Source organism: Ananas comosus, linkage group 9 (assembly GCF_001540865.1).
Source record: "Ananas comosus cultivar F153 linkage group 9, ASM154086v1, whole genome shotgun sequence".
In the NCBI taxonomy this organism is placed as follows: Eukaryota; Viridiplantae; Streptophyta; class Magnoliopsida; order Poales; family Bromeliaceae; genus Ananas; species Ananas comosus.
In genome coordinates, this window is record NC_033629.1 from 3064923 (window position 1) to 3089408 (window position 24486).

General features: G+C 35.1%; 2 protein-coding genes across 3 annotated transcripts; both read right to left on the bottom strand.

Annotated features, from left to right (window-relative positions):
- On the bottom strand, positions 671-11755 carry LOC109715271 (flowering locus K homology domain). Its single transcript, XM_020240200.1, has 7 exons — positions 11600-11755; positions 9970-10409; positions 4398-4641; positions 2392-2540; positions 2059-2313; positions 1781-1975; positions 671-1194 (listed from the first exon to the last, which is right to left on the bottom strand). The coding sequence occupies exons 2-7, from the start codon at positions 10402-10404 to the stop codon at positions 1006-1008; spliced, it is 1467 nt and encodes a 488-aa protein (XP_020095789.1). The 5' UTR covers positions 10405-10409; positions 11600-11755; the 3' UTR covers positions 671-1005.
- On the bottom strand, positions 18194-23759 carry LOC109715007. 2 transcript variants are annotated; one of them, XM_020239785.1, is made up of 5 exons: positions 23382-23759; positions 22750-22869; positions 21258-22389; positions 20385-21058; positions 19912-20306 (listed from the first exon to the last, which is right to left on the bottom strand). In XM_020239785.1, exons 2-5 carry the CDS (start codon positions 22824-22826, stop codon positions 20207-20209), a joined length of 1983 nt encoding a protein of 660 aa, XP_020095374.1. In that variant the 5' UTR covers positions 22827-22869; positions 23382-23759; the 3' UTR covers positions 19912-20206. The 2 variants fall into 2 exon arrangements, 1 of the variants encoding a protein (XP_020095374.1); XR_002217477.1 differs by lacking the exons at positions 19912-20306; positions 20385-21058; positions 21258-22389; positions 22750-22869 and adding exons at positions 18194-18646; positions 23223-23299.

Sequence of the window (24486 nt, forward strand, 5' to 3'; positions counted from 1 at the left end):
TAGTTTACTTAAAATAATAATTAATCTGTAGTTTTAACATCATTCAATTCTAACAAACAAATAGGAAAACTATATAAAAAAAATAGTTCTATAGTTATACAAAGAAACAGCAAAAAATATTAAATTTTACCTAAACCCTTAAACACCTACTTCAATCTGAAACTGCACTTTTCGTGCAACAAACAAAACATAAAATCTGCAACTAACTCGATGCAGATTTATGACATACCATTTACTTCTTTTATATTATTTTACCAAGTAATATAGAGTACTTTAATAGATGATGGCTATAATTCACCAACAGAAAAAAAAAAAAGGTTTAATTTATAAGTAAAATAATAATTATAATGGCAAAAACAAAATTAGTGATAAAGCACCATACCAGCACATGTAGAATGGTACAAAATTTGCATAGGAGCAGAGCATTTTCTTTCAACACTTGATGCATGTCTATGAGAATTTCAAGTACAATAACTCAACAAAATCGCATCGCTATCAACTTCTCGGCCTAAAATAAGTAAATCTTTCTAAATAAAGGTAGGTTGGTTAGGACAAAATTATTTTCCCCAAGAAATTGTACGTGGATTTAGTTCTAAAATATTTTGGTAAAAATTTGAGAACATGTACCAAACCAACATCACATACAACACAATTTCCACACGCACAAAAGTTAAACAGCAATTCCATCATTTCACTACCAAGAACATAAAAGAGTATCCATCATATATTTCTCAATCTAACCTTCCAATGTGAGAAAGCCATTTCCAAACGAAAACCCTAATCATGTATTTTGATCAAGAAGATAAACCTAATGGCACCGACGAATCACAACAGTTCAACTATCAAATCATACAGATTTATAACAGAGGCCAAACTAGTCAACATAAAGCACCTTTTCCTTTTCCTTTTTTTTCCATTTTTTTTAAGTTTCAAGTCTAGTTCGCCGAGAAAAGAGGTTAACAATTGACAAATCCATTGCCATGGAAATATAGCGCATTGCCCATCTCAATACCCGTAATTTGTTGCATAGCCGGAGCCATAGCCACTGCCGTTGTGAGCAGGAGCGGAGCCGACTGAAGACCCGTACGCAGGTGCATGGGCTGAGTAAGCATTGTAGCCGGAGTCGACAGGGCCCATTGTGTTCTGCGATGGAGCTGGAGCTGCGGCGGCTGGAGCAGCCTCTGCCATGAAATTCTACAAAATAATAGTTTCTGTTAGCAACAAGATAAATAAAGGAAAAAAAAAATCTTAGTGTAACTTAGAAAATGCACCCAAACCCCTGTTTGCCCAAGGTAAAATAAAGGGGGGTGCGTTATGAGTCATCACCCTGCTTCACTAAATCGAAACAGTGACTAAGAGACTAAAATAATGATACTAAAATAATGATACTAAAAAAATATGTATATACCTCTAGGACAACTAGCTCAAGTGGTTTCGGCAAAGATTACTGGCTTTTCAATGTTTAGATTTCTTTAGATATTGTGCTTGCCTAAGCAAGTACAATTTCAGAGGTAAAAATGTAATAATGAATTAACACAGTCAACGGAGAAAAGCATGAGTGATCAATAGAAAATGGACAATATAAAGAGTAGTCTCTACAGGCCAACAGCTGGTAATAGCAAAGAAGAAACCAAATCATTCCAAGTCACTGGAGCACCGACGAGAGAGAGAGAGAGAGAGAGAGAGAGAAAGAGAGGGGTAATGCTCAAATCATTTCGTTATTCACCAAAAACATCAGAAGAGAATCAATACAATCGACTGCAAAGGGAAAAGATCATACCTGTATCAATTGCTGAGCAGTTTGGACTTGTGTAGCACTCCCAATAATTTCAACAGTCATCTCTCCAGGAACACCTCTTGTTTCCTGTATAGTAACGGTCGCCCCACTAGCACGACGAATATAGCTGATACTCGAGCCAGAAGTCCCAATTACAGCATCAGCATACGAAAGTGGGATTTGCATATGATGTGTGACCTGGCAAAATACCAACAAAAACAATAAATGGAGGCCATCTAAGTGGCATTGATGTAATATATCGACCTACTTAGAGAACTAACCTGGGAGGCCGTGGGTGGCGCCTGTTGATTCGTTGACGAATGGGCCCCACCACCAACTGGAGGTGCCTCACGGCCATAAGTAGATACACCATAATGAGGCTGCTTCTCCATCGGAGGTAGGTCAGGTGGGGGATAAAAATTGTCATGGGGCCGTGGAGGCATGAACCGAGGATTCGGAGGAAGGGCTTGAGGAGGAACCCAGGGTTGGTGAGGGGGCATGTTTGGGGGCTCCATGTGCATATTTGGCATTGACATCTGCATATTTGAGTAACTTAATAAAATTCTTTAAATCTGCTGTAAAGCAAGCTGTGCCAATGAAGAAACATTTCTCACATGCATTTCGAATAAAGGAAGGACTCCACGATCAACCAGAAACTTCCGTAAATGAGTAGCAATCAGTTCCACGGCTTTGTGCATACTGATGGGTTCCCCCTGTATCTCAACAACTCTGTCATCATGCAAAGCGATGGGAGGGAGATTCTCTGCAGGAATTAGAAACATCATGTAGGCAGAATGCAAGTGAGAAAAATAGGTCTAGCTATCTAGTAGTAAAGAAGTACGGTGACTATCCATAGCAACTAAAGCACCTGGAAGTCCACTTGTAAATAAATTCTATAATTGTAACACTAATCTTTTGAACATATGCGAAAAATATTACAAAAACTAGGAAGAATAATTACAGCCCATATCTCAATAGGTCTGTAAGTGGATCCTAATTTTTCCTTCAATAAACCTTCGTGCAAAAATACAATTAGAACAACAATGAAAGCACATCCAAGAATTACTTAATCAAACCTAGATTATTCGGCATTAACAAAAATCAAAAGTCAGCCTTTCTAACTTGCGAAAGCAACTCACTAATGCAAATCAACATTTACATGATCCAAACAAAAGAATTAAACAGGCAACAGAAATGAACCAATCCATTGACTGTTCCCAGCTTGCCAACTAATAAGAGGATAAGCATTACAAATCAATAAGACAGCGTGTGCATTTTCTGCAAGCAGTCAATACTAGGATAAAAATATAATTGCAGAGGAATATTTTTGTATCTGGCTAGCCAGAAAAACAATTTGGGTAAATTGTACAATTGGTGCCCAAACTTTCTCTAATGTCACTCTGGTCCTTCAACTTTTTAGTAGGGTGTTCAATACACAGTTCTTATCCTCCTCTACTGATGAGGAAAATTGATTGCCTGCATCCATTCATCATGCACCACACATCTGTGAAGCCCAGTTTCCAATCATCATGCAACATGCATATCTGATGCCCCACTTCCCGGGGGTCAACTATTCTAGAATTACTCTAGCTCTAACACGCTTATTCCTCTTAACCTCTTAGGTCTAACCACCACCCAAAATGAGTTTCAAAGGAAAGCAATTGGTTGGGTCGATGAAATTTAGGTAAAGGCGCGATAGCATTTTGGTTTCTAATTTAGAATTTCTATTGTTATTTTTTTCTTTACTCATCCGAACCTCAATAGTCGGGTTAAGAGATATAACCCTTTTATATCTTATATGTAGGACTATTTCAAATCTAGAGGTAGGAGCCGTGACGTTTTCGTCGGGCTCAAGCACACTCACAAGCATCAGGCGATGTGAGACTCATCTTGCGAGCCTTACCCGACCTTGTAGGGAGCCTGTGGGGAGCCACGCTCCATCCACAACAATCATTAGCCGAAGAGCCGCACTCTACTCGCTATATAACCTTAACTCAGCCGCTCGCACTTCCAACTGGTGATTGGCTCTGATACCAACTGTGACGCCTGCTTCTCAGGGGGGCACCCATCCTAGAACTATTCTAGTTCTAGCACGCTTAACCCTATTAACCTCTTAGGCCGAGCCACCGCCCAAAATACTATAGCTTGGTTAAGATGTTTAGCCCTATTATATTTTATATATAGGACTATTTCAAATCCTAGAAGTGTCACAAATCAATCAGCCTTCAATGCCATCCCATATTTCATTTTTTTTTTATTTGATTGGTGAATTGAAAGTATGAAATCGATTAAGGTCGATGGCCTCATAATGCACAGATAAACGAAGGCACCAAGCTCAGAAAATATCCCTCTAATAGTAGATGCCATCAAAGAGCAAAGTAAAACACTTAAAAAAGATGCCAAATGTCCAACTTGAAAGTTTGAGAACCAAAGTAAAACTTGAATATAAGTTTAATGATTACTCATGCAATTTATCCAAAATGGTTGACAATAGAAACAAACTATAATGAAACTCACAAACAAAATTGCTTATTCACTTTATAAGTTCATCCATAAGAAGTTAAAAATGCTTAATTCAAAAAATTCAGTACATATGCTACACAAAGTTTAGAACTCCTACCTACAATACGAACAATCGAGTTAGAAGCCTCTTGAATGGATTTGATGGTCGCTCCTTGCTTCCCAATGAGGACTCCTGCCTGTGAAGCTGGTACGAGTAGTCGTGTTGGTATGGCATTGCCAGAACTTGGAGGCTGAGCAGATTCACCTTCAAAACCATCATATATGCGTTTGTGAACCCTCAACAAACCATCCATAGCAGGAGGCATGGGTGCATCAGGCTCCTCCTTCGCTGAAATAATAACCTTCGAGGGTAACAAAAAACAAATGTTAGTTTCAAAGATGACAAGAAATATCAGCTGCATTGGGTGAATAATCTGTATAAGCTATTAAGAATAGATTCACATACGGTAATGTGAGGACTATAAACATTTTCTCAATCACATGAAATACACCGTGAACATATAATGGTACCCTACAGTCTCATGAAAACGACATCGAATTTTACTTTTTCAGGAACAAGAACTAGAAAATTAAAATGTGCTAAGTAGATTGATCATGCCTCAATGGATAGGACAAAAAATAGCTGAATGCAGACTTAATAAAGCCTAGCGAACAATACTTGCAAACATGATAAAAAGGCTAAAGCATCACTCCGAGCCTCATTTTGAGTCTTCAAGGCTGCGTTTAGTTGGAAAACTAAATTTTGGAGAACAACTTTTGTTGTTCCCGATAACAGGGGATATTCCGGTACAAAATAGAACAGTTGTAAATTTATGTTTTGATGCATTCGGGGATATTCTAGAGGATATCCTTAGTAGCGTTTGGATAAAAAGTGTAGAACAATATCTAAATATATTTTTAAAAATAAAATAATTAATTTATATTAGTATATTTTATATAAAATTATTTCTTATAGTAATTTATAATATAATATTTTATGTAACAATTTAATTTAAAATAGTATATTTATTTTACTATATATAATAATAATTTATTCATAATATATGTAACGATATCCTTATAATTTTAATTAATGATAGTATAAATTTCAATAAAAATTAAAAAAATATATAATGCATGAAAAAATAATTATATATATAATACTTAATATAAAATAAAATAATTAAATATTAATATATAAATAATAAAACTTAATAAAATAAATAATATATCAAATTTAATTAATTTATATTATATAATAAAATTTATGTCTAAATATATTATCATAAAAATAATATTTATATTAATATATTTATTTATATATCTATTTATCTAATAAAATAAAGAGAAGAACAAAGTTTTTCTCAGTTCCCCTAGGAACAATTTTTAACGGGTTGTTCCAGAACAACCTAGAACAACCCGTTTTGACCAGAACAACCCATTCCCTCCTGTTCTTCTGCCGTTTGGTTACAACTCGGGGGATATCCCGTATTGTTCCGAAATATCCTCGGTACCAACCGCAGCCTAAGTATACATAACTAGTGTCTACCTAATTCAACTAGGTACTCTCACACCCCGTTTGGCAATGGTACATGATGGGGTATAAGGGGCTTATACCCCATCTTGTACCCAAACATAAATTGGGGTGGGTGGGAACACTTGTTCCCACCCAAACCGGGTTGTACTGGTACAACCCGGTAAGGGTAGGAACAAGTTGTTCCCACCCTAGGTTGGAACAAGGGTAGGAACTACTTGTTCCCACCCAAGAGAGAGAGAGAGAGAGAGATTAGTTTTAAATTAGAATTTAACTTTTAAAAATATTTAATTTATAATTTTAGAATTAAAATTTACAATTNTTTTAAAATTTAAAATTTAAAAATTAAAAATTTTAATTAAAAATTATAAATATAACATTTAAAAATTAAATTATAAATATAACATTTGATGTTAATTAATTAGATAATATAATTTTAATTTCAAATTATAATTCTTATTCCTCTTGTTCCAATCTAACCATCCAAACACAATTTTTCTAGTTCCAGCTTATACTCACAATTTCATCCAAACAAAAAAATACTCTTGTTCTTACAAAAACCCATACTTGTACCTATCCCCGGTATAACTAGTTCCTACTAATTCCCGAACCAAACAGAGCCTGATGTGACATGAAGGATGCCTTAAACCTGAATAAAACTAATGACACTCAATGAAAAAAAAAAAAAACCAAGACTCCCAATGTGCAGTAAGGCAGTTCACTTGTACCTTCATTCTGTGAAATATGGATGATTCAGAAACTTCTACAATTGAAGAGAACAATAGAGTAATAATATCTCGTCAATCCACATCTGCCTCTCTCAGAAATATAAACTACAGCTCTCCAATCACATCGAATAACTTTAGCATTGAATAAGTTTAGCATGAATATGCCATAAGAATGAAATGAAAAGGCATTCCAAGTACGAAGCACGTAAACTGAGTCATAATGGAAAGATGATTTGCAAGGAATTTGTTAAACAGCAAAATTATTCACCAACAACGAACAAGAACAGGTAAAAAAAAAAAAAAAACATATGCTGAATACCAACATAGAACACATTTGCAGTGCTTAATTATTATATGATAAAAGCATCGTCAATGATGTTCATCTCAACACAAAACTACGGTTGTATGCATTGACATGTGCTGCCTTCTTTCGACTGTTAAAGCATGTCAGCCTAGAGTTCCCTTGTAATATTGATAATTTACTCGAATGGCTGTCAGATTGACACGAGTGACAGTCACAAAAGATTTTGACACCATATATAATATGTAGGCTATATCTACAAGGTTGAGGCTTTAGAAAAAAGCTATCAGTACCTTGTGCACCAACAATCCCAAATATCGTGGCGTATCACAAATTCGTAAATGGTTAACGAAAGCTTGTTTCGAGCATATGGAAGAGAAGAAAATATTCAGACCATGGAATTCAACTATGAAGTATAATTTCTAAAAGTTATACTCATTTCCAAAGACAGAATCACTTGTGTATTCAAAACCACGGTAAGTGAGATTTGAGTAAGACAGACGGAACTGAGAATAAATTTGACATATGTTCTACCACTTTAAAAATGATATAATGCAAAAAGAAGACAAAAGGTTGTTCCAGGGGGGGAGCGAGGGCGGGGGAGGGAGGAGGGAATGATACCACTGACAGCCAAGAAATTTAAAAATTGTATAGATGACTATGTTCGCATAATACTTACTTCTCTTCTTTTATTCTCTCAATCTCATTTACTTGCTTTTATTTTTCCAATTATTGACAATATCATTTATTAATATAATAATATTGCATAATATAATGGATATCTTAAATCTCATTCTCAGGAAATATAGTATATTTTAAACCTTCTACTTTATGCTTCCATTCAAACTGAACTAAAATCAAATGCTAATAATAACATGATCTCTATACCTCCCATTCAGCTGTTTTTAAACAACAGGTGATCCCTTGGTAAGAAAAGTAGAAGCTTATATATTTGGCCAGATGTAGATGAATAAGGCATAGTATAAGTTTGATCTTTTTTTTCCATATATGTTGTACAGTAATGCTTTGTTCAAGAGTGCAACAACTCTACTCTGTTATTTGTAGTTTTACTAATATTTGATTATTTCGAGTGTTGACATTGTCAAATACGGAATGTAAAGATGATGCTTATCCACTAACACATTTTCTAGACGCAACAAACTAATCCCAAGAACTATAGTCTCGTTATTGTGAACAGAGATGTGTATTTAATGCCCTGACTGGCTGACTTTTGCATTGAGCCTATTACAATTCCACAAAGAATCAACACACACGTACCTAAAAAATAATGCAAGTACTTGCTTTGGGTGAACAAGCAAAATACCATCAAGTTGACATAATATCTCTATTATCAAATATTTATGCTGTAGAATAGTAAAGCTAAATACTGTAGTTAAAAAAAAAAAAAGAAAAAGATTTGAGTGGTCGCATGAATGATGAAGCGCACATCTACACCATAGCAGTACCAATGGACACAAGCTTCTAAAAACATTGATACGAGCCTGGTAAGCATATTATTCCAGAGGCATTTTCACCAATATTTTTCCGTCTTAAAATTCAGCATAATAATGAACCATTCAAGCCCTTATATTCCAGTGGTTTAAGCACAGATTTCATAGCTTAGGCAACATCATGTAACAGACACTGGTTAAATTGGCTACCTAATCAAATTGTAATGGCATATTTTACATTCATATAAGCTTTTCCCTAGATTTTGAGAATGCTGACAATCAACCTAGTTTGGTTTGTATCTTTTTTGTATCTACAATAATAGAGATATACTAGAATTGGCATGTTGTTCCTTTTGTATTCAAGGAAGAGCATTTTCAGATGGCCTTTTTCTCCATTTATTACAATCGTTGTATTTTTCCTTGAAACATTTTAGTTATTCCAATTTTTATTAGTAGTTTAGTCCACGTGTCAAAAGAATCACTCAAACAAGTAATGGAGTTACCAGGTAACATTTGAAGCTTCTTGGCCAGAATCTTCATCCAACATAAATTTGTAGGACTTAGATCAAATTTGCAGCACTGATGCTCAATGACTGATCTTTGAGAACTGTACTCTGTTCTTCTATTTTGGGAAGACAATGAGCTTTGAATTTCTTGCCTTAGGACTGCACTCAGGACCTGCAAAGATTCATCTAGTTATTGTGATAGAAATTGTTAGAGTCCACATCTTAATGGTTTCTTTTGGGTGATATTCTTTATCTCATAACTTCCAAAATTGTTGGTCAAGTATATGCATCTTATCATTAGTCATAGCATTGATTAGAAATTTTAGTGTTGGAATACTGGATGAGCAAATTAATTATTGGGAAGAATCAGGTGAAACTTTTAGTCCAATCAAATACCCACCATGAATTGAGTATTACTGCATTATTAACTCCATGAAGTTATTTTGCAAAATTCAGCTAGCGTAATGCCACTGAAATGCCAAAGAACATGTTAAGTGATTTTAAGTTACCAGTGAATGAGTCGTTGTCTTTCCTTTTAATATCAAGCATCTCTCATTCACCATAAGTAATCTCGACCATCCATGTTGCATTCTCTATTTCATTATTGCATCACATTCTTAGATATCAATTAGTTTTTACTTGATTTTTTTTGCAAATTATATAATTATGATCCTTTATTTCATGCTTTAATTTAGCCCTACAGCTTAATTGTCTATTTTCATGCATAAGTTTCTCTAACAGAGAAACATTTCATTTGCCTTATATCACAGCAAGCCCTGAGTTTGATCTCAGGGCATATATAGTTTTCAGATTTCTTTGTTCAAGTCTGAAATAATTCCGAGACACCCTTGATATTCCAGATGCCTCCATGTTCTGATTTTCGCTTTTTCTAATACAATTTTTATTCTCAAGATTTGACTGCCACATTAAAAACTATCATCTTTAAAAAGTCTTATATTGCTAGCACAGAACTCATGAAAAACACCTTAGCTAATTCACCCTCCTATATGATCATTTTGACTTGAAACCTTTTACCTTGTCCTGTACCACATTGTCTTCGAAAACTGTAGGACATGCAAACAGATGAAACATACAATTTTAAAGACTTCATGACAACAAACAATATGGGTATGTTTACTATGTTTATATTTATTACACCAGAAAACTTACTGCTCTTTCTGGTATGCCAGGAGGACCATCAAGAATCTTAATACGAGCCTTTGATTCTTCGCACATCTTTTTTATGAACTCTCCCTTTCGACCAATGATAGCACCTACCTTGTGAGCAGGAATCAATATACGGAAAACAGTTTCACCAGGCCATCCAGGCCATCTCTTTTCACCAACCCTAGGTACGGAATTATTATCCTTTACAGGCTCCTCATTGGGAGCTTCTAACTTCATATCTTTCACTTGTTCTTCATCATGTGCTCCCAAATCTGTCTCGTTCCCTGCTTCTTCCTCATGTGCTTCGAAATTTGTATCTTCAACTGGTTCTTCGTGATGTTCTTCAAAATTTGTATCTTCCACCGGTTCTTCATTGTGTGAGTTCTCAGTCACTCCACCCAGATCTTCTTCGACAAAATTCTCCAAAGACGCATCCATGATATCTGAAGAAGAGAAGGTGAGAAATAAATTATTAAGTAAAAACATATATCCTCAAGTATGAGAAAATAGCAAGATTATGTATTAGTAAGGGAAGAAAAGATATACACTAGAAGAAGAATAAGCAATCATTTCTTCACCAAAACGAATAAGATACTGATAAAATTATTGGCTCATAAACTTCAACTCGCCCTCGGAGTAACAAAGGCCCACTTGAATGGTAGCTCGTGCAAAGTGCCGCAAGGCATTCTTCTCATGGAAAGCTAGCAAATACATTATTTAAATGCATCATGATATGACTGAGACTTCAAATGTTTTTCCAATCGTACAGTAGCTTATTTATCCTCGGGTTTTTAAGGCACCTGGCTTAGGTCTCAATGTGCATTCATTATCTTAGACTACTATAATAACTTTGGGGATTGAGAATTCTGGAGAAGGGTGGTCAACTGATTCAATATTCCAAGATTTTGATAATACAGCAATTAACACTTGCAAAGTTAACTCAGTATCTAATTAGTATCCCAGGTTTAGAGTCTTTAGACTGTCACAGTATATACAGTTGGCACTAGTATTTCAAAATCTAGGATTTATTCTTTTTTACGGTACTTCATAATTAGCTCAAATTTCACTTGTTTGCTAGATATGGTAAAGTGCAACACCTCTATAGAGAACTGTAGTTATTACATTTCCATTCAAACGGGCATTTTTCAGTATGCCAACTTCTTCGACACGCGACCAAACCCAGAACTTTTCGTGATCAAATTAATTATTAACTCATTCTCTTCTCAGCCGCCACGCTTCTTAGACACACGAACAACCCCAGCAACCAAAACTCCATAATTTTTTGCGGATTCAACATCACAAACATCACAAACCAAACCCTAACAAGAACAATTACGCCCTATTCCAAAAAATATGTCAAAGAAAGACTTAACCCTAGAACATACTTCACAAATAGCGCAAAATCACAGAAAATAGAACCTGGAAACTCTATATTACATCGCAAAGAAACCGGATCGAGAAGAACCGCAACAGCACTAGTAACCCGAAACAATAAAACACACACCAAAGTTCCGGGATCACAAGAGCGATCTCAAAACCCTAGCGATCGAGTTCTGAAAAGAAAAACCTAGAGAGAGGAAGAGAGGGAGATTAGGGGGAGAAGGAGGAGGGAGAGGAGGAGAAGGGAGCTCACTTTTGGGATCGATTAGGGTTTGCTTTCGAGAGAGGCGCCGCCGCAGAGCGGAGAGAGGAGAGAGAGAGAGAGAGAGAGAGAGAGAGGGTTTTGTGAGGCCGAGAGCGCGAGTGCGTGGTAGGGATCAGGTATTAAAACCGAGAGACCATCGACCTCATTTTAGTACACGTTCGGGTTTGGTAGGTTAAAATGTTCGCATAACCCGTCACCTATTATTAGTTCGGTATAAGGCCCCTGTAGGATATATTCGGCTTCTCTATTTGCATTACTGAACTGAAGAGAATAAAATGAAAAATAAAATAAAATGAAGAGGCAATTGCTTATATACTCCTGAAAATTTTCGACTTTTTGATTTACCTTTTTTACAAGACTAATGTTGAAAATACTCTTTTTACGTTCCAATCTATTTCTAATATACTCCTAGAATTAAAATCTATTACTTAACTCTGTTATCTCTGTAAAATTATTATTTTGCCCTTTCAAATATACTATTCCACCATCACTGACTTTCTAATTTGCCATTAAAGTCAGGGGCACAAAAGGTACCGTCACCGACATTTCTTATTTGCCCTTTAAGTTAAGGGCAAAATTAGCATTTTAATTTTTTTCCACTGTAGTAGATATTTAACTCACATTTAACCTAAGTTAACTTAACAGGATATATCTGCAATATATTTTGCAATAACGGTGGAATATATGAGGGATATTTTAGAAAGAAAAAAAAAAAGATAAATCGGATATTTTCAAACGTATGAGGGGTATATAGGCAATTATCCCTAAAATTAAAAATAGGGATTAGGAATGGATTGAGAAATATAATTCAACTCAGTATTTGGTGCTTATGTAATAACACTTTGAATTGAATTATCTATACTCGTACTATGCTATATCAATATTTTTTCAAAAGAATTGTCTCTTTTTTATCTTCATCACCTAACAATATGTGCTATCGGATCTAATTCGTTTAACAATACGTGCTATCTGATCTAATTCGTTTTTTGATTAATATCTCGCAGACGTTTCACTGTTTTCAAAATTCACCCTTTTACATATGTCTGTATAATTCAACAGACTTTTCAATCTCCCGTCATCCCTCTCTACTCTTTTCACGTATTACTTTTGCCTCTCTAGTCTACCGCACCTCGCCAGCACCTCATCGATAGTCTATGCGTAAGCTGTCATCCTCATCGACGTATTGTCAGCAGCCCATATTTCATTGCCGGCACATTGTGAACACTCTACGTGTAGGTGCATCATCTAGATATTCTCTGTCCTTACCGTCGCTGTCACTCGCATGTCGACGGCCATCCACACATCACCGGCATATCGTTGACGCTCCGCGCGTAGGTCCTCTCTCAATCTTTCCTTTTTTTTGTCATCTACTACTATACAATTGTGTTTATTTATCCAAAAAAAAAAATTGATACTCATAATTTTGGCACGATCAAGATTGGTTTTTAAGTGTTTTTTTTATATTCTAATTTTTCTGTGCGATCAAGGTCTACTATACAAGTTTATTAATTTGACAGCGTCTAACTTTTTATTCATAAATTTTTTTTATATACCAATGTTAATGTACAAAAAAAATATATTTTGTGGTATTCAAGTTGAACCACCAGCTCAAATGAGTCAATAATGATTTTAAAGTTTTTCGGGATCAAACCGAATCAGTTTAGGAAATTAGGTTACAATCCGATAGATTCGATAGACCTATTTGACATATTTTTGAAATACTGATTTCTATTAAAATTAAGAAAACTTTTGAAAGCATTTTACCTCTAAACTATATAGAAACTCCCTCAAGTATATATAAGCCATTTTGAAATAACCCATAACTTTTTTTTTTGGTTATTGGCATCATGATAAATTTTAAAACTTTTTAAGTTATTTTATTCAAAAAACTTATGAATTTTTTTATTTTTTTAGAATTTTAGTAAATTAAATAGTTTCAATTATTCTTTTAGCACATAAAACTACAATAATTAATAATTGATAGCTAAAGAATAATTAAATTAAATAATATTTAATTTTAACTTGCTGGGATAAATAAAAAAAATACTACAAATTAGAGGGTATCAATAGGAAAAAATGTAAGGTTCAGAGACCTATTTCAAAATATTCTGTTATTTGGTGAATTCTTTAATTAGAAGAGTGAAAGATATAATCCTGTATATAGAGTCCTATATATAGAATGTAGAGGTAGCACTATTTTTTTTAAAAAAATTTAATAATGACCAACCTTTTAATTAATAAAATATATTCAAAAAATTACACTTATAATATAAAAAGGACATGAGTTCTATAACTCAAAAGAGATTCATATAAATTTAGAATGTTAATCTGCAATGTTTAATAATTTATCATGTAAATTTTGTGTGATGCATCATCATACACATCATAAATTTTCATTTAGATTAAAATGTTTAAGAACTCGTGATTCAGATCTTTTCGACATCAATTCAGATACAAACAATTAAATATATATATATATATAGAGAGAGAGAGAGAGTCCAGCTACTATACTTTTATGAGTATATTGGCTCCCTTATACTCATAAGTTTTGGGCCCTTAAATTATTTCATTAATCATTTTCATCCATTAGATCATACTATTTAACCAGCTACCCACTCAACCCTAAGGGACCACTATTATTTTAAGTGGGGACCACCATCATCCTAACCACACATCCCATCAATCAACGGTTAAAAATTTATGAGTACAAGGGAGTCTATACTCATAAGAGTATAGTAGCCCCAGCCTATATATATATATATATAGAGAGAGAGAGAGAGAGAGAGAGAGAGTAGGGCTGCCGTGCTCTCAGGAGCACGGAAGCCTCCGTGCTCCTGAGCTGTTTTCGATGATGGAATTTTCGAATCGACGATCGGCTCTGTTAGACTTGATCTAGGGCATTTGAAGTTTCTAGAAAATAATTTTTGCGATATTTTGATATCATTTACCTATTGATCGAAAGAACTCAAAATCAATAATTTTTAATGGTTGATATCTGCCATTTTCAAGTTTAACGGTATAGAAGTATTCAAACCAAATTAAATTTTGATATAAAATTCTTTATACTATCTACAACAAGATCAATATTTCTGATCGAAAATTTTCGTGCTATATTGCCACTTTTTATATGATTTTTATTTTCAACCGTTAAAAATTATTGATTTTGAATCCTTTCGATTGCTAGGTAAATGATATCAAAAAATCGCAAAAATTATTTTCTAGAAACTTCAAATCAAGTCTAACGAAGCCGATCGTTTGATTCGAAAATTCACCATCGAAAACGGCTCCAGGAGCACGGAGGCCTCTGTGTCCTGAGAGCACAGCAGCCTATATATATATATATATATATATATATATATATATATATATGTTAGTAAGTAAAATTGCATAAATGTAAAAAAAATTATATATGTTAGTAACGAAAATTACATAAATTTGCATAAAAAAAGCTACAAAGAATCTAAAACTACTTACAATACTTTCTTGCCACTTTATATTATTCGAGAATTTGTTGAATGACAAAATATTTAAGTATGAAATTTAAATACGAAATTTAAATAATTAAAACTGTTATTTCTCAAGTTAATAATAAAAATATGCATTATTTTTAAAAATTTTATAAAGTTTAAAATCACATTTTATTTTATTTTTTTTAAAATAAAACTGGTTTGTTCATATAAAAGCAATCACTACAGAGGAAATGGTTTGCTCAAACAATAATTACAGACAAGGAAGACAAGGAATTGAAATAGTTTACTAGCTCATATATCCAAAACTATCTCAAAAAAAATGAGTAAAAGAGAATGAAAATAGTTTGCTCGCTCATATGTTCAAATTCTTTCACAGTTAGAAAAGAGCGTGTAAATTCTATATCCTATAAGTAAATTATTTACTGAAAGCTTAAATCCTAAATTCTATTAGACTTCTCACCCACGGCCGGCAAGCCTCCTCTGGAGCCACACCAATCTACACCAATCCGTAGAATGCCGCAATTCCCAACACTCCGCCGCCAATCACTGTGGCCGGCGTAGCCTTCTGGTTCACCGCGCCCATTACTAATTTTGGCTATGTTCGCATATTACTTCCTTCTCTCCTTCTGTTCTCTCAATCTGGTTTATTTGCTTATATTTTTCCAATTGTTGACAATGTCATTTATTAATATACTATCGTATAATATAATGGATATCTTAAATCTCATTCTCAGAAAATATTGTCTATCTTAAAGCTTATACTTTATATTTCTATTCAAACTGAACTTAAATCAAATGCTAATAAATAACATGATCTCTATACCTCCCATTCAGCTGTTTTTAAACAACATGAAATCTTTCGGTAAGAAAAGTAGAAGTTATACATTTAGCCAGATGTAGATGAATAAGGTACCGTATACGTTTGATCTTTTTTTTTTTCATATATGTTGTACAACAATACTTTGTTCAAGAGTTCCACAACTCTACTATGTTATTTATAGTTTTACTAATATTTGATTAATTCGAGTGTTGACATTGTCAGATACAGAATGTAAAGATGATGCTTATCCACTAACACATTTTCTAAGCACCATATACTATCGCACTATTTTGTGCTCATTTTTTTCTGTTGTAACTGTCAGATACAGAATGTAAAGATCTCTTCAATATCAATTCAGGTACAAATAATTAATCATTAAAAAATATAAGCTAAATTACAGAAAACCCCTCTGTCAAAACGCCATTTTTCACCTTCCCCTCCTGTCATTTAAAAACCTACACTTTGCTCCCTTGTAAAATAAAAAATGTGCACTTTGTCCCCTATCGTTAGTGATTCGTTAGAGTTCCGTTATAAAATATTTTTTTATACCAAAAATACCTCTCCGCCCTCTTCCATGTTGCTTCGCCGCCTCGCTGCCTTGCCTTCCTCCACTGCCTCGCCCTCGCCCACGCCCACATTCCCGTCCGCACCCACAAACACCCATTCGCCCTCCTTTGCCGCCTCGCCTTCGCCATCGTTGCCGTAACCCACCTCTCCATCCACCCCTACCAAGATTTCCACCCTACTGTTGCCGAAATCGAGGAACGGCGAGGGTGCAGGAGGAGAGGGGAGAAGGTGGTGAAGAAAATGAAGAGAAACCGCAGCCGATTGAGGCGTAAACCACGGCTGATCGAGGCTGCTGTTGAGGAAGATGAGGGAGGAGACGACAATGGTGAGAGGGGCAAAATGGTCACTTTATCATCATAGTATACACCGTACCCCCTGTGAACATTTTTCATTTTACAACGGGGCAAAGTATAGGTTTTTAAATAATAGGGAGGGAAAGTGAAAAATCACGTTTTGATAAGGGAGTATTCTGTAATTTAGCCAAAAATGTATATATATGTTATTAACTGAAATTACATAAATGCGAAGAATATATATATATATATATATATATATATATATATATATATATATATATATATATATATATATATATATATATATATNCATGTATAAAGAAATAAACAATTCCCATGATAACATTTCAATATACATAGCTTGCACGAGGACAAGCAACAGGAATAAGTGAAACTGAACGTAACTAAACATGTATTCACTGTAGTTGTAAAACTTTAAAACTGAACTATACATAACTGAACAACTGAAATATTTAGTTATTTACATGCTCTTTTATACATTCATTTACAAATCTCTATACATCAAAATGTATCACATGAACCCAAAATGGTATACCACTAGAACTCGGGTGTCCACTAGCTAGGCTGCTGGGCTCTTGCCGAGATCCTCGGCCACACCGCTCGCGCTGGAACCTGTATGATTAGTGATATGAGAACTACTAAAAGTTCCCAGTGGGTTCGGCCGCCGATCTCGCCGACTCACCCACTAGGTCTATTCAGGCATATGTAGGCAAGAAAAGTAAACAGATAGTAACCAACTATAATATGTAACTACTATAATGCCTGTACAAATCTGAAAGGAACAATATATATTAACTGATAAATATGCATGCATGCTTTAATTGATGCTATCCAATCAAACTGGTTAACCCTTTTGGTTAACAATAACTCACCGACGATATCCCAAATATCGGGGAGACGCAAGCTACATCCCGACGGGACTGTCAACTGGGGGAGACGCAACCTCCTGGTCCAGTTAAGATGACTACTTCGGAGCTCATCGTTCAAAGAGGAGCGACCTTTCTTGAACATAAAACTGATGTGAGTATGATCTGATCTTCCTTTAGAAGATCCAATGAAAGCAATGCCACACTTTACTCTAACTAGCCCTTTATGCTAGTTTCATGGTTTCATGTTTGATGCTAACCAAATCTCTAGTCATAATATTACCAAGTTCACTATTGTTATAGTCCATGCATTCATAGGGTTCTATGTCCACATACTAATGTTCATAGGTTCTTAATATTGATAGAAAATCAAATATTCAATTATCACTTGCATAATGCCAGTACCTTATAATGTATGAATACGAGTAATTCATATATAAATATGCTCAATGAAATATCATAAACATAAAATGGGATTCAAAGATTTCGGATAGCACCACCCACGCTAACAGCTAGTATCACGTCTCGTACTATGTCAAGAATTTCCAATGCTGAAATTCTGCACTTTACTTTCTCTTTGTGCAACCACTATAAGCATAGAACAATTAGTTCTTATGCTTAGAACTCTTCTAGAGTAACTAATCTAACTCCTAATTATAACATAATTATCTCGGTTTGTCACTTAATCAATTTAATTTCAGCTTTATCAATCACTAATTCCATGCTGAAATTTGCCTTTGTCTCACTCTTTTCCAGCTCACTCAAAATCTGCGGTAATACAATAAGTGACCTTACTTCATCCCAATTAAAGAAGAGCAGCAACTTACTCAATTAAGGTTTTACTTAACTCCTTCTTTAATTTGGCTGCCTGGAATTCCTGAAGTCACTACAGCTTCACTAAGTTTTCAATCTTCAATTTCTAAGTAGTCTCAGCTGAAGCTTCCACTTGGTCCCTCTGCTGCAGTCCAAGATCAACTCTCAATTAATCACTATTCCTATGGGTTAAATGCATACAGGTCCTTGCAAACATACCCAATTGCGGATATATCCCTGCAAAATGGAAACTCCATAAGTTGTCCCTGCAAAAGTTCAAAGTTATGCAGAATTGTCCCTACAGTTAACATCCGTTAGTGAGCTGTTAATTTTCTAACAGTGGATTCGTGAAATGACAATTTTGCCCCCACAAATATATCCCTCCAAAAGTCCTAACTGATAAATATTTGCAAAAATATCCTCGCAAAAATACAAACGGTCATATTTGTTCTTATAAGTGAAATGTCCATTTTGCCCTCACAAATATATCCCTCCAAAACCCCAAATAATTAAGAAAGCTGTACATAAATGACCCCAAAATCCCCAAAAATGACCCTAACGGTCATATTCTTCCTCTATAAATTTATCACTCCATTGCAACATTTCATACATCTCATTTTTTGTTCTTTTCTCCTTTATTCATACACTATTTTTATTCTTCTCTTATTTTGATCAGTTAGATCCCAGCAATTTTTATTTTTTAATCTTTTTTTTCTCCTGTAAATTTTTATGATGAGTGAAAGATCAGCGGATTCTTCTTCGAGCAACCAAATCCCCAAGTGTGATTGCTTTAAAACTTGTAGAATATGGGTTTCAAAGCAACCGCACACTAGAGGTCGTCGGTTCTATGGATGTCCAAACTGGGGGGTAAAACAATTTCTTTTGCATTATCTGCAGTATTTAACCCTAACTTTTACTCATTTACTACTTTTTAGTTTTATACTTTACAGAGTAATGAGCACTGTAATTACTTTGGTTGGATTGATGATTTACACCACAATACTGTTGATTTGAAATACCAAGTACAAGCATTTCAAGAAGCAGTGGAGCATCGTATTCAGAAGTTAGAAAAGAAAACTTTATTTCTACTTAAGCTGCTTGTAGGTTTAGTATTGGTTAATATCTTGTTTAGCTTGGCAATGTAATAAAATGTGAGTGATAAAACAGTAATTCTTGTACTTGTTGTAATGCATTAGATAGTGAGTGACAAAACAGTTTTATTTCTACTTACATTTTGTAGAGTAATGAAAGCTTTGAAAAAAATCTGTTCTACAAAGTATCCGAAGTCAATATTGTTCCATACAAACATAATATCCACATTCAATGTTATTCCATACAAACATAGTATCCACAGCTCTTGCATCAAGTTTCATATCCATTCAAATCATTATTTTGCATACAAATCATCCAAGGGTCGCAATCATTTCATTTCAAGTATTATCTATTCAAACCAAAACAACTGCTATTCAAGTTTCAAACCAGTACAAAAATTGTTATTGCATCAAGTTCCATTTCAAGCACCCACTCTTTCAAGCATCAAGTAGACCAAATTCAAATCAAAATATTGCATACAACCATTCAGAGGCTGATTGCACTTCAAGTACCCACCAGTTCAAGTAACTACCAAAATAAGGCTATCACTACATACATTCAAATCTACCAACATAAGACTGTCACTACATCCATTCAAATCTACCAAAATAAGGCTTTCACTGCCATTGCATGTTTGTCTAAACCAAATCTTAATTTTCTAGACTACCAAGTGCATCAATTTCAGAAATAGTACTTCCATCTTGAGACTGTAAGTGTCTTGATCTCGATGCTACCCTCTTTCCTCTACGCCTGCAGTTTTTATATAGTTAATATGGTAGTAAAGACAATAAATTGAAGGAAAGTGAACATTGTTAGTCACCATATTACCTTTTGCCACTACTAATACTTGTTTGAGATGGTGGTTCAGAGTGCGGATCCCCTGCTTGCTGATTCTCTGCTTGAATTGGTGCTCTAGAGTGCTGATTACCTACTTGTGGTGGTCCTGTAGGCTGTTGATTCCCTGCTGCAGCAGGCTGTTGATTCGCTGCTTGAGATGGTCCTGCAGCAGGCTGTTGATTTGCTGCTTCAGATGGTCCTGCAGCAGCCTGTTGATTCACATCGACAGGGTTCTTGCATGTTTTTGCACGGTGGCCTAACTTATTGCATCTTTTGCATCGATGTCTCTTCCTGATTGCCATCTCATCCGATGCTCTAATTCGCTTGTTTCGAGGTCTCCCAGCTGGCCTTTTTAAAATAGGAGGTAATACACGAAGACCGATATCAATTTTTACCCATTGATCACAACTGGGTAATGGTGCAATGGAACTAGCATAGGCCTCCTTATATTTGGCCACCGTAAAATATGGGTGCACATAATTTTCCCACTTTTCATGTTTTAATTTACCTATTACTGACATTGCATGAATGCATGGCACACCTTTCACTTGCCATAACCTGCAGCTACACTGCATATCATGTAGTCTCACCTCAAACCTTGATTGCGGTCCAATAACTTCTGCTGAAAATTCATCACTCCATAACACCTCATATTGACCCAAACCCTAAAATTGTGAAGATAGATAGCATAAATCAGTGTACTGCATTAGACTTAGCTTAAAGGTAAAGAAAAAAATCAGTAAAGTAAACTGCATTAGATAGCATAAATTAGATAGCATAAATAGGCCAAAGTAATTAAACTATAGCCTAAAGGTAAAGAAAAACTCAGTGTACTGCATTAGAGAGTATAAATCAGTGTATTACCTTGCTTATATTGTTTACATATTTGAGAACCGTTGGTACAATTTCTGAATCCCATTTTCTTGCTCTATTTCTTCTATCCTCCATCTTAACCATTATTTTTTGGCGGATAGTATCAAGCATATCAATCAGTGGTCTATGCCTATCATTAGATAGCCATGCGTTGAATGATTCAAATATATTGTTAGTCAAGTAATCACACTTAGCAATGGTTCCGAATTTACTTCGACTCCACAAATAACTGTGGTTTTGCCGCAAGTATTCAAATGCCATCGGATTTGTTTCATACACCTTAGCGATGCTAGTTTCGTAAACATTAGGTGTATATGCTCTTGCTGCAGCCCACAGTGAGTCTCTATAGCAGTCCCCACGAAATTTTTTCTTGAAATTGGCATAAAGATGGCGCATGCATTCTCTATGTTCAACTCTTGGATATACAACTTGAACGGCCTCATCTAAGCCTTTTTGTCTATCTGATGAGAATACAAGGCCTTCGAAATCTCCTATGGCTGTCTTCAACCCATGAAGAAACCATTCCCAACTATTCGAGTTCTCCGACTCCACAACACCAAAAGCTACTGGAAAAATTGAGGAGTTTCCGTCAATACTTGTGGCCGATACCAAAACTCCTCTATGCTTTCCTTTGAGATGGCATCCATCTAATGCAATGTAAGGTCTACATCCATTGAGGAATCCTTGTATGCATGGACCAAATGCAAGAAAAACTCGCTGAAAATGATACTCTCCGTTAATCACTTCCAGCTTTACCTCCACGTGGCTGCCAAGATTTCTTCTCACAATTTCCTCTTTAAAATCAAAGATTCTTTGATACGAATACTCCCAATGCCCATGAATCTTAGACAATGCCATTTCTTTTCCCCTAAATATCTTGGAGTAGGTCAAGTCCACGTGATATTTTTGTTGCAGTCTCTTCCGCAGTTCAGATGTAGATATATCTCCTTCCAACCGTAGCCACCCAAACAGATTATAACCACCAAGATCTATCATCAACGAATGCTTCTTACCATCACAATATCTCAATCCACATGCAGTTTTTACTGTTTTAAAATACCCAGCATAATTGAACTTCACTTGAAAAAAACCTTTCTCCTCCATATCTGGTATCAAACTTTCACTATAGAAACAAAATAAAATACAAAATGACTAGGTATTATACTCGAATGCTCTATGAAAATATGTCTATATACTCGAATACTCTATGAAAATATGTCTATATACATCTAACTTGCAGTTACCCTCAAAAGATCACTTATTTCAAAATTAACCTAAAATACAAGAAATTGTTTCAAAAACTAACAATCAGATAGACCAAGTTTTGAATTTATACTATGTAATGCACTCACCTTGCTCTCATTGAAAAAAGAAGAGCATTACACCTCGTTGATGAATATGATGGATAAAACCCTAGTAATGGTAGATCTGAAGCTAGTATAAGGGAGTGAGAGGAAGGGGAAGAGGAAGGTGAGCAATAAACCTCGTTGATCTGAACCTCGTTGTTGCCCGAGGAAGACGAGCACTAAACCTTCTCGATCGCGGGCGCACTCCTTGCATCACTGTCGCTCTCCTCGGGCGGGCGGAACACCTGAGGGCTCTCCTGGCAGTTCCAATCAACTAGGGTTAAGGGCCCACTATGGTGGTTAGTTAAGTTAATAGAATATAAAATAACATAAGAGGGGCAAAATAGTCAATTCACATTATTAACTATTCATGGTTAAGTAGTTTAACTCTGGTTAACAAACTTTCTCTAACAGACTCTAACAGTAGGGACAATTCTGCATAAAGTTGAACTTTTGCAGGGACAACTTATGGAGTTTCCATTTTGCAGGGATATATCCGCAATTGGATATGTTTGCAAGGACCTGTATGCATTTAACCCTAACTTTAATTACTTAGAATTACCTTCAAAACAATTAACCATAATCAATCAGGAATTTAGCATCAATTTACCAGAATTCGAACTTCTTCAAGGGTTTTTTCTCAGCTGCACTTACTATGCAATAGCTCTAATCATTTCAGCTCCAAATCTGAACTTTCAGCAGCAAAACTCCATATAGGTCTCATTTCTGCAGCAATTAATTAACTAGACCTCATAATAACTAAATTTACCTTAATTTAGATGCTCTAGCCAAGTTGTTCAGCAACTCCAACAGCAGGAATTCCTTGCTAGGAAATCCCTTTCAGTTCGGACCAGCAAGGAGATCCCTTAACGCATCAATTTCATCAACCTTCCTCAGCTCGGATCAACTTCTCTACTTGAACCAGCAAGCTACAAGGCTGCCCCACTTCTTCTTTGTTTATTCAGCTACTAGCTAAAATTCCTCAGCTGATTTCTTACTTGGATCAGCTTCTTTTCTTATCCTCAATCCGCAGCCCTCCAAGCTGCCAGAACTTCCTCAACTCCTCAAGCCTTTTCTTCACTACTCTGCTCCTAAGGCTGAGAGAAAAAAAGAGAGAAAAGGAATAAATGGAAGAGATTAAAAAGCCTGCTGGATACCTGGACATGTGTACTTCAACTGAGGCTAAGAGATAAGGATAAAAAAATTGCAACTTAACCCCCAATTTCATCAAAAGTGCATGACAATCCTGCAATTTACACTTTTGTCCTTGCACTAACTAGAACCTGGCAGCAGCTGCTTTAAAGCTTATTTTGCACATCCAACTCACTTCAAGTCCACTCAAACACTTCCAAATTACCCTAATATACCTCTACAAGTTGTCAAATTAATTTGGAAGTGATAAATTTTTATTTTAGCATTATTGCGATCAATTTGATCCCAATTAGCTACATAATGGAAATTCGATATATTATAAGCACCAAGTTATTCGTGCTATTAGTTTTTTAGTCCCTGGATTGAGAAATGTGCGGTTATAATTGAGAAATGTGCGGTTAGAATGATGTGGGCCCCCTAGGGTTGAGTAAGTAGTAGGTTGAATAGTATAATCTAACGGGTAAAAATAATCAAAGGGGTTAATCTAACGGCAGAAAACTTGATAGCACCAAGTGCTTGGTACTATCGATAGCATAGCAGCCGGACTCTGTATATATATATATATACATATATATATATATATATGTATATATATATATATACAGAGTCCGGCTGCTATGCTATCGATAGTACCAAGCACTTGGTGCTATCAAGTTTTCTGCCGTTAGATTAACCCCTTTGATTNATATATATATATATATATATATACATATATATATATA

What these genes read in the sequence shown, in the direction of transcription:
- LOC109715271 (XM_020240200.1), bottom strand. Translation starts at nt 10,404, where the DNA reads ATGGATGCGTCTTTGGAGAATTTTGTCGAAGAAGATCTGGGTGGAGTG. An exon ending in CTGGCATACCAGAAAGAGCA is followed by an intron (nt 4,642 to 9,969) that starts GTAAGTTTTCTG and finishes TTACCCTCGAAG; the next exon opens with GTTATTATTTCAGCGAAGGA. An exon ending in TTCCTTTATTCGAAATGCAT is followed by an intron (nt 2,314 to 2,391) that starts GTGAGAAATGTT and finishes TCAAATATGCAG; the next exon opens with ATGTCAATGCCAAATATGCA.
- LOC109715007 (XM_020239785.1), bottom strand. Translation starts at nt 22,826, where the DNA reads ATGCAAGGAGTGCGCCCGCGATCGAGAAGGTTTAGTGCTCGTCTTCCT. An exon ending in ATGTAAACAATATAAGCAAG is followed by an intron (nt 21,059 to 21,257) that starts GTAATACACTGA and finishes TCACAATTTTAG; the next exon opens with GGTTTGGGTCAATATGAGGT. An exon ending in AGTATTAGTAGTGGCAAAAG is followed by an intron (nt 20,307 to 20,384) that starts GTAATATGGTGA and finishes TAAAAACTGCAG; the next exon opens with GCGTAGAGGAAAGAGGGTAG.